This window comes from Scyliorhinus torazame, chromosome 10 (genome assembly GCF_047496885.1).
Source record: "Scyliorhinus torazame isolate Kashiwa2021f chromosome 10, sScyTor2.1, whole genome shotgun sequence".
In the NCBI taxonomy this organism is placed as follows: Eukaryota; Metazoa; Chordata; class Chondrichthyes; order Carcharhiniformes; family Scyliorhinidae; genus Scyliorhinus; species Scyliorhinus torazame.
In genome coordinates, this window is record NC_092716.1 from 92,891,746 (window position 1) to 92,908,745 (window position 17,000).

Consider the following 17,000-nt stretch of genomic DNA (forward strand, 5'->3'; position numbering starts at 1 on the left):
TTTGAAAAAATATTCAGCCAAATCTAAATGGTGTTGGTCCAAACTTTCTGTTTAAATGAGGAATCGGTTCACTATTCCAACACATTCTGTTTCCATGCAGAGAAGGTAGCACAATTTTTGGTTCAAAACTGCACTTTTGTGCTTGCATCAATTGTTCAATTATCAACAATACCAATGGAAAGCTCCCTCTGAAGCAAGTTAATTGGGCACTGCTAATGTGTACAATTCAACGTCATTATAAATCTGAGATTAATCTGATATGTATATGGAAGAGCTGTCTAGCAGTGATTAGAAGGTAATAATCCAATTGAGGGATTTGGAGGACATGAACCCAAGGCAGCAAAACTCGAGTAACTTAACTTGCAAGCTTGAAATTATTCTCAGATACCCATTGTTCATGGCATATCTCCAATTTTATAGTGAGGTTTATCTGATTTTTTTGTGCCGTTTTCATGTCAGCAGCAGCATCTTCTCGGTGAAGGTGCTGTCACTGAATTAAGTCCTCTTACTGTATCATGACATTCACATGAGAGGATTAACTAATGTGACGGCATGGCTGTATGTTTAAAATTGATAGGCTGGAGAGGGCTAGTGAGCAGGAGGAATGGAACAAAAAGAGAGGATGTGGAAATGCAAATAGAAATCACAATTCATCTATTATGATTCAGCTTCTTTGAAAAGTGTCAAATGAATATTACATTTAAAAAGGTAAAGGGGGATAATTTACTGGGCAAGTTGACCTGGCTATATGTAGTGCCATAGAAAGTCCAATTACTTCACACAGGTGGTCAAAGTTAGCAAATGCATCTCTTATCTGCCACGCCACCAATCTCGCATTGCTCAGTGCGTCACTGCCCACCAGTTACCCAACAGCAAAAGGGAATCATGCCTAACATTCAGACACTCCATCTCATCCTCACATTCTTAAAACTTCTGCTAACCTCACATACCCGATAATACCCGAATCCGGCGTAAACGGGTATTCTCCGGCCGACCGCCGAATGCGATTTCGGCATTGGCGATCGGTGAATCCTGCCGAAATGTTCTGCCTTGTCAAACAGTGCAGCCTCACTATGAAGAGTGATGAAGATGCAGTATCAGCTGATCGGACACTCACAACCATCAGCTCAGTTACTGACATTGCACATAGTTTAGAGAACAATATAGAATCGGGAAGAGCACGTGGTGAGTAATGAGGCATTAGTTGGCCGCATGGCCAAGGTGAAAGAATAGCACATGTGTCAGCTCTCCAGAGGGCGAGGTCGCTGACAAGTTTTGCTGTAGAGGACTCAGCTATTTTATGCCACCATTCACTCATTCTTCGTGTTTTTAGCACAAGCATAGCTTGCTTGCAGTAATACCCTGAAAGTCAGAACATGCTGCAAGTGGGAAGAAGCATTGCCATTGAAATTTTTTAAGTTTCAGGCTTCTATAATACCCACACCAGGAGCACTATGGAGCCAAATTTTTGCCAAAAACAGTTTAAACTACCAAGTAAATTGGTACTCTTTTGAAACCAAGCGAGTAATCTTGAAAACATTTTTCTTTGCTGGAACTTGACATGTCAAACATGTTTTGAAACTCAAGACTCATATTCTTCATATCTACTGGGTGCTATTTAGGAGAGGATCTTGATCTCACAAATACGAGACAGACTGCAAGATTTGGGTACATTTGTAGTTTATTCTCACCCACGACTTTACCAACTAATCAAAACTTCATCCAGATTTCAGAAGAGGTCAAGTGAAAATGGCTAAAGTTTAGTTACAAGGGGCGCGATTCTCCGACCCCCCACCGGGTCGGAGAACCGCCGGGGGCTGGCGTGAATCCCGCCCCCGCCATGTCCCGAATTCTCCGCCTCCAGAGATTCGGCGGGGCGGGAATCGCGCCGTGCCGGTCGGCGGGCCCACCCCCGGCGATTCTCCGGCCCGCGATGGGCCGAAGTCCCACCGCTGTCAACCGTCTCCCACCGGCGTGGATTAACCATCTTTTGAACGGCGGGACAAGGCGGCGCGGGTGGGCTCTGGCGTCCTGGGGGGGGCGCGGGGCGATCTGGCCCCGGGAGGTGCCCCCACGGTGGCCTGGCCCGCGATCGGGGCCCACCGATCCGCGGGAGGGCCTGTGCCGTGGGGGCACTCTTTTTCTTCTGCCTTCGCCATGGTCTTCACTATGGCGGAGGCGGAAGAGACCCTCTCCCCTGCGCATGCGCGGGGATGACGTCAGGAGCCGCTGACGCTCCCGCGCATGCGTCACCCGCGAAGACCTTTCGGCGCCGGCTGGCGTGGTGCCAAAGGCCTATCCCGCCAGCCGGCGGAGCGGAAACCACTCCGGCGCGGGCCTAGCCCCTCAAGGTGAGGGCTTGGCCCCTAAAGGTGCGGAGACTTCCGCACCTTTGGGGCGGCCCGAAGCCGGAGTGGTTCCCGCCACACCATTACGCCGGAACCCCCCCCCGCCGGGTAGGGGAAAATCCCGCCCAAGGAGTTGAACAGTTTGGTACAGTTTCAAATGTGACATTAATCAGGAGTAAGCAAAGTTCAATTCTGACAGTGTATCTGCCTCAAAGAGACTTCAGGAACGTGAAATTGATCAATGCCCGGATACGTTGCGGGCATATAAGGAATTCCAAATTTGATTAATTATAATTTAACTTGTGGAATGTTGTTTCTTTGACCAATGGCTGCCTTTTCTAATACTGAATTTGTGGTTTCCCTACACCGTACACATTCTGCTGTCTATGAGCAGAGTATCCCAGGTGACTGCGGCCAGATGGACAGCGATTTTGGAAGCCCCCAATCTCCACATTGTCTGAGCTAGCCCAGTGAACCATCATCTATGCTCCCGCTTCCCGAGGAGCATGAGAGGGGAGGAGAGGGGCATGACTGTGTGGAGATGTTTGTTAAAAATATAAATTTAGACTATCCAATTCATTTTTTTTCCAATTAAGGGGCAATTGAGCATGGCCAATCATCCTACCCTGCAGACTGTGTGGAGACCTTGAACGAAATGGAAAAAATCGAGATTCGCGGCTGAGGAACCATTGCACAACTTGGACCTGATCCTGTTTACAGATGGCTCCTCCTTTGTTGACAATGGCATCCGAAAATCAGGATGGGTGGTCACAAGCCTACACTCAAGAGACGTCAGCCCAACAGGCTTGAGATATGGGCCCTGGTAGAGGACAGGCGGCTAACATCTACACAGACTCAAGATACAGCTTTGGAGTTGCTAACGACTTTGGCCAGTTATGGCGGAGAAGCGGATTTCTCACTGCCGCCGGTACACCTATACGAAATGGGAAGGAGGTATGAGACTTTCTAGAGGCCATATAACTACCGCGTGAAGTGTCCATTTTGAAGTGTAAGGCCCATACAAAGGAAAATACCACAGAAGCACAAGGAAATGCCTCAGCCGACAAGGCAGTCAAAGTAGCAGCCTCACAATGCGCTTCTCCAGAGGAATCAACTCAAACATGCCGACTGGGAGCAATTAGTCTGACTTGAGACCGACAGACAATGCAAGGCAACTGCTCGAGAGGAAATGTGGATATGGATTGAAGCAGGAATTAAGCTAAACGATGAAGGCACCTGGAGACAGAGGTACCGACAAGCCAGTTGCGCCACAAGCACTGATGCTCTATTTAGCCCAACAAATCCATTCATCGGGACATTTGCTCCAGCAACAAATGATGGCATGTTTCCAGAAAAGCTGGTGGGGTCGGGAATTCAAGAAACATGCCCAGTTGGTAGCAGACCGCTGTGTGGTTTGCCAGACAATAATCCTGGACCTGTCATGGTAATGCCCCAACGGAGGTCCCCTGCCGAACCATTCCAGCATTTGCAGTTCGACTATATCTCTCTTCCTCCATCTCACAGATACATCGATGTTCTCGTGGTGGTCGACAGGTTCTCAAGGTGGGTGGAAGCTGTTCCAACTAGAAGGGCCACAGTCAATCAGACGGCCAAGGTCCTGTGCAAGGACCACATTCACCGATGGGAAGTCCCGACCAGCATTGACTCCGACCAAGGAACCCACTTTACAGATGCTGTCTGCCAAGAAGTCTGTAGATTACTAAACATTCCTGGGACTAACATTGTCCTCATCATCCATAATCGTCAGGACAAGTGGAACGAATGAGCAGAACTCTGAAACAACGACTTGCCAAACATCATCAGGGAGGAATGCTGTGGCCCCAGGGACTACCAATAGTACTGTGCTGTCTTAGTCTGTCTTAGATTTACAGCATGAAACCAGGTCCTTCGGCAGAACTTGCTGCCCAGTTTTTAAACCACTCAGCTAGTCCCAATTGCCTGCATTTGGCCCATATCCCTCTGTAAAGTCTTTCCCATATAACTGTCTAAATGCTTTTTAAAAGACAAAATTGTACCCGTCTCTACTACTCTCTCTGGCAGCTCATTCCAGACACTCACCACCGTCTTGTGTGAAAGAATTGCCCCTCTGGACCCTTTTGTATCTCATCCCCCTCACCTTAAACCTATGCCGTCTAGGTTTATACTCCATTTCCTCTGGGAAAATATGTTAACTATCTACCTTATCTATGCCTCTCATTATTTTACAGACCTCTATAAGATCACCCCTAAGCCTCCTAACGCTTTTGGGAAAAAAAGTCCCAGTCTATCCAGCCTTTCCTTAAAATTTAAACCATCAAGTCCCAGAGGAATCCTAATTGAATAATATCCTTTCTATAATAGGGTGACCAGAACCGTACACAGTATTCCAGGTGTGGCCTTACTAATGTATTTTACAACTTCAACAAGATGTCCCAATTCTGGTATTCAATGTTCTGACCAATGAAAGCAAGCGTACCGAATGCCTTCTTCACTATCCTGTCCACCTGTGACTCCACTTACAATAATAATGATAATCTTTATTGTCACAAGTAGGCTTACATTAACACTGCAATGAAGTTACTGTGAAAATCCCCTAGTCGCCACATTCCGGCGCCTGTTCGGGTACGCGGAGGGAGAATTCAGAATGTCCAATTCACCTAATAGCACGTCTTTCGGGACTTGTGGGAGGAAATCGGAGCACCCGGCGGAAACCCAAGCAGACACAGGGAGAACGTGCAGACTCCGCACAGACATGGTAGCACAAGTGGATAGCACTGTGGCTTCACAGCGCTAGGGTCCCAGGTTCGATTCCCCGCTGGGTCACTGTCTGTGCGGAGTCTGCACGTTCTCCCCGTGTCTGCATGGGTTTCCTCTGGGTGCTCCGGTTTCCTCCCATAGTCCAAAGAAGTGCAGGTTAGGTGGATTGGCCATGATAAATTGCCCTTAGTGACCAAAAAGGTTAGATGGGGTTATTGGGTTACAGGGATAGGGTGGAAGTGAGGGCTTAAGTGGGTCGGTGCAGACTCAATGGGCCGAATGGCCTCCTTCTGCACTTTATGTTCTATGACAGTGACCCAAGCCGGGAATTGAACCTGGGATCCTGGCACTATGAAACAACAGTGCTAACCACCGTGCTATCATCCGTGCTATGAATCTGTACTCCTAGATCTCTTTGTTCTATAACTCACCCCAACTCCCTACCATGCACTGAGTAAGTCCTGCCCCGATTCGATCGACCAAAATGCATCACCTCACATTTATCTAAATTAAGCTCCATCTGCCATTCATCGGCACACTGGCCCAATTGATCAAGATCCCACTGCAATCCTAGATAACCTTTTTCACTGTCCACTATGCCACAAAATGTGGGGTCACCTGCAAACTTACTAACCTTCTAAATTCTTATCCAAATCATTGATATAAATAACAGCACTCATCCCTGAGGCACACCTCTGGTCACAGGCCTCCAGTTTGAAAAACAACCCTCTACAATCACCCTTTGTCTTCTGCCGTCAAGCCAATTTTGTATCCAATTGGCTATCCCTGGATCCCGTGAGATTAAATCTTATGCAACAACCTACCATGAGGTACCCTGTCAAAGGCCTTGCTGAAGTCCACGTAGACAACGTCAACTGCACTGCCCTCATCTACCTTCTTGGTCACCCCTTCACAAAACTCAATCAAATTCATGAGACATCCCTGCGCCTCAGCAATTCCACTTCCTCGCCGGTACATCGTACTAGACCGCACCATCTTACATTCACCGTTGGTTACTGGATCAAGGTTACGAGGTGATAAATCCAAAATTCCAGTGGGCAGGAAATGAGCAAAGGCCTGACTCCATTTATATTGCCCAATTATTTTAAGATGTTCTTTTGTTTTATGCCTAGTTTCCTCCTAATCACTTCACCAGATGCTATACCTTTGAGAAAGATACACAGAATAATGAGGGTTCACCCCCAAGTTTTATTCATCTCGTCATCATTCTGATCGCCTTTTCTGTGTCCAATTTCACTCATTGCATGTTTTAAGGTTGGACTTCGCTGTTTTATTCACGTAAGGTGACTATCTTGGGAGAATCTATGTTCTTCGACCTCTATATAAAAACAAACTTTCGATTGACACTTGGTACCAATTTGTTGAACTGTAGTCCATCCACGGTTATGCCCATGATCTCACATAGTAAATAGCTCTTTTAAACAATCAACCCAGAGACAAGGAGGCTATACTGGATAACAATGGCTAGCTCCACAACCTGCCAGTTTACTTGCCTTAATTCTTCTCTCCTAATATTTCACAAAAGAAATAGGAGCAGAAGGCGATATGGCCCCTTGAGCCTGCTCTGATATTCCTGCAATAAGATCATGCGCTGAACTTACTACTTCAACTCCACTTTCATGCCCTATCCCTATTTTTCTTTATTCTCCCAGTGCTCAGAAATCTAGCAATCTCAGTCTAGAATGTCTTCAATTCCATAGCCCTATGGGGTGGTGAATTCCAAAGATTCACAAACGTCTGACAGCAAAAATGTCTCCAGTACCAAATGGCTGACTTTCTAGCTTGAGACTATGCCCCTTAATGCTAGATTCTACAGCCAGGGGAAATAGCCTCTCAACATAAGACAATAAAATACATGAGCAGAATTAGGCCATTTGGCCCACTGAGTCTGCTACGCCATTCGATCATGGCTGATATTTCTCATCCCCATTCTCCTGCCTTCTCCCCATACCCCTGATCCTCTTATTAATCAAGAACCTATAGGTTTACAATTGGGGGAAGGGTAAATACGATGTTGTCAGACAAGAATTGAAGTGCATAAGTTGGGAACATAGGCTGGCAGGGAAGGACACAAGTGAAATGTGGAACTTGTTCAAGGAACAGGTGCTACGTGTCCTTGATATGTATGTCCCTGTCAGGCAGGGAAGAGATGGTCGAGTGAGGGAACCATGGTTGACAAGAGAGGTTGAATGTCTTGTTAAGAGGAAAAAGGTGACTTATGTAAGGCTGAGGAAACAAGGTTCAGACAGGGCATTGGAGGGATACAAGATAGCCAGGAGGGAACTGAAGAAAGGGATTAGGAGAGCTAAGAGAGGGCATGAACAATCTTTGGCGGGTAGAATCAAGGAAAACCCCAAGGCCTTTTACACATATGTGAGAAATATGAGAATGACTAGAGCGAGGGTAGGTCCGATCAAGGACAGTAGCGGGAGATTGTGTATTGAGTCTGAAGAGATAGGAGAGGTCTTGAATGAGTATTTTTCTTCTGTATTTACAAATGAGAGGGGCGATATTGTTGGAGAAGACAGTGTGAAACAGATTGGTAAGCTCGAGGAAATACTTGTCAGGAAGGAAGATGTGTTGGGCATTTTGAAAAACTTGAGGATAGACAAGTCCCCCGGGCCTGACGGGATATATCCAAGGATTCTATGGGAAGCAAGAGATGAAATTGCAGAGCCGTTGGCAATGATCTTTTCGTCCTCACTGTCAACAGGGGTGGTACCAGGGGATTGGAGAGTGGCGAATGTCGTGCCCCTGTTCAAAAAAGGAACTAGGGATAACCCTGGGAATTACAGGCCAGTTAGTCTTACTTCGGTGGTAGGCAAAGTAATGGAAAGGGTACTGAAGGATAGGATTTCTGAGCATCTGGAAAGACACTGCTTGATTAGGGATAGTCAGCACGGATTTGTGAGGGGTAGGTCTTGCCTTACAAATCTTATTGAATTCTTTGAGGAGGTGACCAAGCATGTGGATGAAGGTAAAGCAGTGGATGTAGTGTACATGGATTTTAGTAAGGCATTTGATAAAGTTCCCCATGGTAGGCTTATGCAGAAAGTAAGGAGGCATGGGATAGTGGGAAATTTGGCCAGTTGGATAACGAACTGGCTAACCGATAGAAGTCAGAGAGTGGTGGTGGATGGCAAATATTCAGCCTGGATCCCAGTTACCAGTGGCGTACTGCAGGGATCAGTTCTGGGTCCTCTGCTGTTTGTGATTTTCATTAATGACTTGGATGAGGGAGTTGAAGGGTGGGTCAGTAAATTTGCAGACGATACGAAGATTGGTGGAGTTGTGGATAGTAAGGAGGGCTGTTGTCGGCTGCAAAGAGACATAGATAGGATGCAGAGCTGGGCTGAGAAGTGGCAGATGGAGTTTAACCCTGAAAAGTGTGAGGTTGTCCATTTTGGAAGGACAAATATGAATGCGGAATATAGGGTTAACGGTAGAGTTCTTGGCAATGTGGAGGAGCAGAGAGATCTTGGGGTTTATGTTCATACATCTTTGAAAGTTGCCACTCAAGTGGATAGAGCTGTGAAGAAGGCCTATGGTGTGCTCGCGTTCATTAACAGAGGGATTGAATTTAAGAGCCGGGAGGTGAGGATGCAGCTGTACAAAACTTTGGTAAGGCCACATTTGGAGTACTGTGTACAGTTCTGGTCGCCTCATTTTAGGAAGGATGTGGAAGCTCTGGAAAAGGTGCAAAGAAGATTTACCAGGATGTTGCCTGGAATGGAGAGTAGGTCTTACGAGGAAAGGTTGAGGGTGCTAGGCCTTTTCTCATTAGAGCGGAGAAGGATGAGGGGCGACTTGATAGAGGTTTATAAGATGATCAGGGGAATAGATAGAGTAGACAGTCAGAGACTTTTTCCCCGGGTGGAACACACCATTACAAGGGGACATAAATTTAAGGTGAAAGGTGGAAGATATAGGAGGGATATCAGAGGTAGGTTCTTTACCCAGAGAGTAGTGGGGGCATGGAATGCACTGCCTGTGGAAGTAGTCGAGTCGGAAACATTAGGGACCTTCAAGCAGCTATTGGATAGGTACATGGATGACGGTAAAATGATATAGTGTAGATTTATTTGTTCTTAAGGGCAGCACGGTAGCATTGTGGATAGCGCAATTGCTTCACAGCTCCATGGTCCCAGGTTCGATTCCGGCTTGGGTCATTGTCTGTGCGGAGTCTGCACGTCCTCCCCGTGTCTGCGTGGGTTTCCTCCGGGTGCTCCGGTTTCCTCCCACAGTCCAAAGATGTGCGGGTTAGGTGAATTGGCCAATGATAAATTGCCCTTAATGTCCAAATTGCCCTTGGTGTTGGGTGGAGGTGTTGAGTTTGGGTATGGTGCTCTTTCCAAGAGCCGGTGCAGACTCAAAGGGCCGAATGGCCTCCTTCTGCACTGTAAATTCAATGATAATCTATGATTAATCTAGGACAAAGGTTCGGCACAACATCGTGGGCCGAAGGGCCTGTTCTGTGCTGTATTTTCTATGTTCTATGTTCTATGTCTCAAAGACACTCAGTGTCTTGGCCTCCACAGCCTTCTGCAGCAATGAGTTCCACAGATACACAACTTTATCATAATTAAATTCATAGCTTCATCATGGCTCTGTTGTATCAACTAGCCTATGCCCAGGTAATCACAAACAGATTCTGCTAAAGGCATAAAAAATAAATTCTGTCCTGACCCCAAAATAAGTCTTTTGGCTGGTAATTGTGTGTTCCATGTTTGAAGAAGATAAAAATTAATAGGATTTATTTGGAAAATCGTCACACCTCAACAGTGATCAATATTCAGAACTTATTTCTCCCACACATTTGCCTTTCGCCCTCGTTTGGGATTCTGAGATTCAGAAGAATTAGAACCCCCAATATTGGTTTAGCACAGGGCTAAAGAGCTGGCTTTTAAAGCAGACCAAGACAGGCCAGCAGCACGGGTTCAATTCCCGTACCAGCCTCCCCGAACAGGCGCCGGAATGTGGCGACTAGGGGCTTTTCACAGTAACTTCATTTGAAGCCTACTTGTGACAATAAGTGATTTTCATTTCATTTCAATACTGAAGCTCAACTTTGGAATTATAAACAAAAGAATCAATTGCCTTTGTTGAATATCTTCAAAAAGAATGTTCATTGTGAGAGCATATGAAATCTTTTATCCTAGTTTATCCATCCAGCAAGATACAATTATTTAGCAGTGCAACGGTGTAGAATAGAATGATAAGAGAGAAACCTTTCAAAGTCCAACCAATGCGTATTGCTTTTGAGTATCTACATACCTTTTATGGTAGATACAAAGACAAGGAAGTCGAGCTATTGTGTCTCCTTGCAGAAGTTCCTCCAAACAGATTACACATTCTCCAGCATCTTTACTCAGCACATCATCTGTAAAGCAAAATTTAGTTTTACAAATTTAAAAGAAATTTCACTTGTACATCTTTGTTTGTATATCCCACTGAATGGATCACACATGCAGAACTCCTTTAATTTTCACTGAGGTTTACACATCCAATAGCAACTCAAATGGTTGTATTTGGAAAAATTAATTCTCGGTTTTTGCAGAGATGTCACAGGCATGACAGGCCTCCTCCTCTGCTGTAATCATTCAAGAGTCAAGGCAAACAGCTTCCTTAAACAACATTTTTAACTAACAGATTAATTACATGAGATTGTTGTGTCCAATCGCTCAATGGGTTACAGTAAGCAGCTGTAATACACAGCTAAGGAAATCTTGCAGATTTAATTCTTCGTCCTACAGAGTTAGCTACCCGATGGCTCCAAAGCAAACATGTATGAATGCCCAATGAAGGGAAGATTAGGTTAAGGTGCAATGCTATCCCAAATTAGTGAAACAACCTTCTCCTGATATGAGAAATAAGCATTTCCAGTGAAGAAAACTGGCCTCAAAGCATCCTTGAGATTCACCCTATTTGACTGACCTGGACATGAGTCACGTTACAGGGGCTTTGTCCTCGGTACTAACTAATCTACTTGCAGCTAACCCATTAACAGATGATAAAGACCCAAGTAATCTGAGCATCTTCACACTGTGGCATGCCTGGTATTTTCTACCTTTATCCAAGAATCAAGCACCTTAGCATCCACGTGATTCCTTGCAATCGATACCAAAATCAGGGGACAATTGTTAATCCAGAGCATTTCATAATTTTCACAGCAAATAAATATAAAAATCAGTCGATTAGAATCCCAGATCTTGAGCAACAATTCACTCCCCACCCCCACCTATGTGGCTTGGAGGGGAACTTGCAGGTGATGGTGTTCACATGCATCCTCTGCCCTAACCCTTCAAGGTGGTAGAGGTCACGGGTTTGGAAGCTGCTGTCAAAGTTGCTGCAGTGCATCTTGTAGATGGTACATATTGCTGGCACTGTACGTCAGTAGCAGAGGGAGTGAATGCTTTAAGTTGGTAGATGGGGTGCCAAACAAGAGGGCTGTTTTGTCCTGAATGGCAAAAAGCTTCTTGGAATTTTTTTTGAGTTGCACTCATCCAGGTAATTGGACTTGTGTCTTGTGGATGGTGGAGAGGCTTTGAGGAGTCAGGAAGTAAGTTACTCTCCACAGGATTGCCAGCCTCTGACTTGCTATTGCAGCCACAGTATTTATATGGCTAGTCCAGTTCAGTTTTTTGTCAACAGCAACCTCCAGGGTGTTGATATTGGAAGATTCAGTGATGGTAATGCCACTGAATGTCGAGAGGCGATAGTTAGATTATCTCTTTTTGGAGACAGTCATTGCCTGGCACTTGCATGACATAAATGTCGCTTGCCATTTGTCAACCCAAGCCTGAATGTTGTCCAGGGCGTAGTGCATACGGACACAGTCTGCTTTAGTATCTGAGGAGTCACAAATGGTATTGAACATTGTGCTATCAGTGAACATCCCTACTTCTGACATTATGATGGGAGGAAGGTCTTTGATGAAGCACCTGACGATGATTGGGTCTAGGATGATTGGCTTCCAGCAACCACAACTATCTTCTTTGTGCTAGACATAACTGCAGCTGGAGGTCTCACGGTGGTGCAGTGGTTAGCACTGCTGCCTCACGGCATCGAGGACCCAGATTCAATCCCGGTTCTGGGTCACTGTCCGTGTGGAGTTTGCACATTCTCCCAGTGTTTGCGTGGGTCTCACCTCCACAACCCAAAAATGTAAAGGCTAGGTGGATTGGCCACGCTAAATTGCCCCTGCATTGGAAACAAAATAGTTGAGTACTCTAAATTTATTTTTAAAAAGATATGACTGCAACCATTTGAGAGTTTCCCCCTCCTGATTCCCATTGACTTCAATTTTTCCAGGGCTCCTTGATGCCATACACAGTCAAATGCTATCTAAATGCCAAGGGCAGCCATTCTCACCTCCCCATTTGAGTTCAGCTCTTCTATCTGAGAGATCAGGAGCAGAGTGGACCTGATGGAACCCAAACCAAGCATCAGTGAGCAGCTGTGTAAGTGCCTGTTTGACAGCACTGTTGATAACACCTACCATTACTTTGCTGATGAACAAGAGGAGTCTTGATTGGGCAATAATTGGCCTGACTGGATTTCTCCGGGTTTTAATGAACAGGACACTATTGGGTAGATGTCAGTGTTATTGCTGCACTGGAACAGCTTGGGCATGGCTACTTCTGCAGTACAGGCCCAATAGCCTGGATGTTGCTCCGGGTCCAAAGAGTTTGCTTTGAATGAATTGAATTGGCTAAAGATTGGCATCTGTTAAGATAGGGACCACAGGAGGAGGCAGATCCATTCGTGCTTTGGGCTGAAGCTGGTTGCAAATGCTTCAGCCCTGACTTTTGCTGACCTGTTGGGCTCCACCAACTTTGGGGATGGAAATGTTCCTGAAGCCTCTTCCTCCTGTTGTTTAATTATCGCCATTTACAAGTAAATCCGCAGGACAACAATGCTTTTGTCTGATCCATTGGTTGTGGGATCATCTAGTTTAATCACATACTGCTTCTGCTGTCTGGCATCATTCTTACATTGCAACTTCACCAGGTTGACAACTCATTTTTCGGTATGCCTGATGCTGCTCCTGGCATGTCCTCTTGCACTCTTCATTGAACCAGGGTTGATCCCTTGGCTTGATGGTAATGGCAGGATGGGGCATATGCCAGGCCAAGGTCACTGATTGTGGTTAAAAACAATTTTGATACTGGTGATGGCACACTTCATGGTGCCAAGTTTTGGGCTGCTAGATTCTGAATCAACACCATTTAACAAACTGCTAGTACCACACAACACGATGAAGGGTATGCTTAATATGAAGATGGGACGTTTTCTTCACAAGGATTGTGTGATGATCACTCTGATGCATCTGCTACAAGTAGATGGACAAGGTCTAGGAGGGTTTCTCTCGTTAGTTCACCATAAGACATATGAGCAGAATTAGGATACTCGGTCCATCGAGTCATGGCTAATATTTTTCTCATCCCTATTCTCCTGCCTTTTCCCCCATAACCACCTGCTGCAGGCCCAGTCTGGCAGATATCTACTGAAGGACTCAACCAGCTCAGGCAGTCGTGGTGCTACGGAGGACAATGAAGACCCCATCCAGAGTATATTCTGTGCCCTTGCCACCATTAGCTTCTTCCTCCTCCAAGTGACGTTCAACATGGAAGTGTGTTCATTCAACAGCTGAGGGAGGGCAGTATGTGATAATCAGTAGGTTTCCTTCCCAAGTTTAACCTGATGCCATGAAATTATATTAGGTCCAGAGTCCATGTTGAGGATTCCCAGGACAACTCTCTCATGCATGGGACAGGAAATACCCAGGGATGATGCTGATGGTGTCTGGGATATTGGTTGGGAACTATGACCTACTGACTGTGTCAGGTTTAAAAAAAATTTTTTTTTAGAGTATCCAATTTTTTTCCCCAATTAAGGGGCAATTTAATGTGCCCAATCCACCTACCTTGCGCACCTTTTTGGGTTATGGGGTGTGACCCATGCAGACACGGGAAGAATGTGCAAACTCCACATGGACAGTGGCTTGGGGCCGGGAATGAACCCATGAGGCAGCGGTGCTAACCACTGCTCCACCCTTACTGTGCCAGGTTTTTGCGAGACAAATATGTGGGACAGCTCTCCCATTTTTGGCAAAGCCCCCAGATGCTAGCAAGGAGGACTTTGGAGGATCAACTGGGCTCTTTCTCAATTTGCCATAGACTCTCGATGCCGGGTTTTATTCCATGTGGACTTTTTTGAAGCGACGTGGTACGACCGAAAGACTTGCTCTGCCTTTTCAGAGGGCAGTTGCTGTGGAATCACATGTAGGCCAGATCAGGCAAGGAGGGCAGATTTATTTCCCTAAAGGACATTTAATAACAATTGGTAATAGTTTCATGGCAGCATTACGGAGACAAGCTTTCAATTCCGATTTTGTTACATCAATCAACTTAATTAATTAAATTTAAATTCTATCAGCTGCCATGGTGGGATTTTGACCCAAGTCTTTGGAGTGGGAAATCCAAATGGTTTCCCACTCCAATGACATCACCACTACGTCACTGTTCCCCCAGCTGTATGCAATCAGCACAGGACAAAAGTGTACGGAGAAAGTTGAACTGCAACAGCACGAAATCAAAAACTTCAGGAAAAGGAAAAACACAAGAATATTTGCAGACATTCAGTGCCCTCCACCTTAGATGGGACATCTAAACTGCTTCACATAGATTACTCCTGAAATGTAGTCACCGTGACATAGACAAACTGAAACTAATTTGTGTACAAGGTTCCACACTCCAAACACAGGAATAAGATGAATAACCAGGCAATCTGTTTTTTGTTGATACTATTTGTGGATTGGATGGGCTGAATGGCCTTCTTCTGCACTGTAGGGATCCTATTCTATTCTAATGAACGTATCCAGGACATCAGAAAATTTCCCTGTTCACCTTGAGTGCCATGGGATTCTTTATTTCCACCTGATTTGTGACCTTGGTCCAATGTCTCACCACTAAGCACTACCTATCCAGCTAGAGTACAAAAGCAGACTGATTCAGCAGAAGCTGAATCAGGAACTGTTAAAGCTTATATATATATATTTTTAGGAAATAAGCGACAACTTGACAAGATAGTTTGCTTATTGACCTCAAATGCCTGACGTTTCGATTTAATATTACTGCCTTACAGCAATCTTGGCTACAATTTCGCTGACAGATACAAGTAGTTCATCATGCTTATCATAATGTCACTGAATTGATGAGGAACTTGGCCTTTGATATCGTGTCTGGTGGAGTAACAAGAATTTGAAAACAGATATCTAGGACTTAAAAAAAAAAAAATCAATGCTGTTTTGCACACTGGAAGTAAAATTCAACAAACCAAACCACGACAATTAGCTTTTCTCACTTATCAGAGCCATTTGCCTAAGCAGATTACTGGGCAGGGTTTAGTCACCTGAAGACAGTGCCAACTTGACATTGGCTTTGAATCAAGGTTTAACATAGTATCACTGAATGGAAACAGTGTGCAGATACTAAAAACAACAGGCGATATAATCCCACTTGCAAAATTTGGTCAAATAATGGAAATGTTGCTCATTTTGAACACTTGACGTGTTAATGGTTTTAGAACTTTCTCTTTTTGGAAGGTAGCATTCTTATATTGAAGGCAGAGGTCAAAAATTTCCGTCTCACGCTGCCGCCAGCGGAGTTACCGATGCGGTGAAGGATCCAGTGCAGCCAGCGGAGTTACCGATGTGGCGGAGAATCCAGTGCCGCCAGCGGAGTTACCGATGCGGTGAAGGATCCAGTGCCGCCAGCGGAGTTACCGATGCGACGGAGAATCCAGTGCCGCCAGCGGAGTTACCGATGCGGTGAAGAATCCAGTGCAGCCAGCGGAGTTACCGATGCGGCGGAGAATCCAGTGCCGCCAGCGGAGTTACCGATGCGGTGAAGAATCCAGTGCTGCCAGCGGAGTTACCGATGCGACGGAGAATCCAGTGCCGCCAGCGGAGTTACCGATGCGGTGAAGAATCCAGTGCCGCCAGCGGAGTTACCGATGCGACGGAGAATCCAGTGCCGCCAGCGGAGTTACCGATGTGGCGGAGAATCCAGTGCCGCCAGCGGAGTTACCGTTGCGACGGAGAATCCAGTGCCGCCAGTGGAGTTACCGATGCTGTCGGAGAATCCAGTGCCGCCAGCGGAGTTACCGATGCGGTGAAGAATCCAGTGCCGCCAGCGGAGTTACCGATGTGGCGGAGAATCCAGTGCCGCCAGCGGAGTTACCGATGCGACGGAGAATCCAGTGCCGCCAGCGGAGTTACCGATGTGGCGGAGAATCCAGTGCCGCCAGCGGAGTTACCGTTGCGACGGAGAATCCAGTGCCGCCAGTGGAGTTACCGATGCTGTCGGAGAATCCAGTGCCGCCAGCGGAGTTACCGATGCGGCGGAGAATCCAGTGCTGGCAGCGGAGTTACCGTTGCGACGGAGAATCCAGTGCCGCAAGTGGAGTTACCGATGCGGCGGAGAATCCAGTGCCGCCAGCGGAGTTACCGATGCGGCGGAAAATCCAGTGCCACCAGCGGAGTTACCGTTGCGACGGAGAATCCAGTGCCGCCAGCGGAGTTACCATTGCGACGGAGAATCCAGTGCCGCAAGTGGAGTTACCGATGCGGCGGAGAATCCAGTGCCGCCAGCGGAGTTACCGATGCGGCGGAAAATCCAGTGCCACCAGCGGAGTTACCGATGCGGCGGAGAATCCAGTGCTGCCAGCGGAGTTACCATTACGATGGAGAATCTAGTGCCGCCAGCGGAGTTACCGTTGCGATGGAGAATCCAAGTGCCGCCAGCGGAGTTACCGTTGCGACGGAGAATCCAGTGTCGCCAGCGGAGTTACTGTTGCGACGGAGAATCCAGT

General features: G+C 46.3%; 1 protein-coding gene across 1 annotated transcript in view; it reads right to left on the minus strand.

Moving 5' to 3' along the window:
* znrf1 (zinc and ring finger 1) overlaps positions 1-17,000 on the minus strand; it is a 428,257-nt gene that overhangs the window by 58,579 nt on the left and 352,678 nt on the right. The window contains exon 3 of the mRNA XM_072518441.1: positions 10,401-10,506. Within this exon, the coding sequence (XP_072374542.1) occupies positions 10,401-10,506 (106 nt within the window). The remainder of the gene's footprint in view (positions 1-10,400; positions 10,507-17,000) is intronic.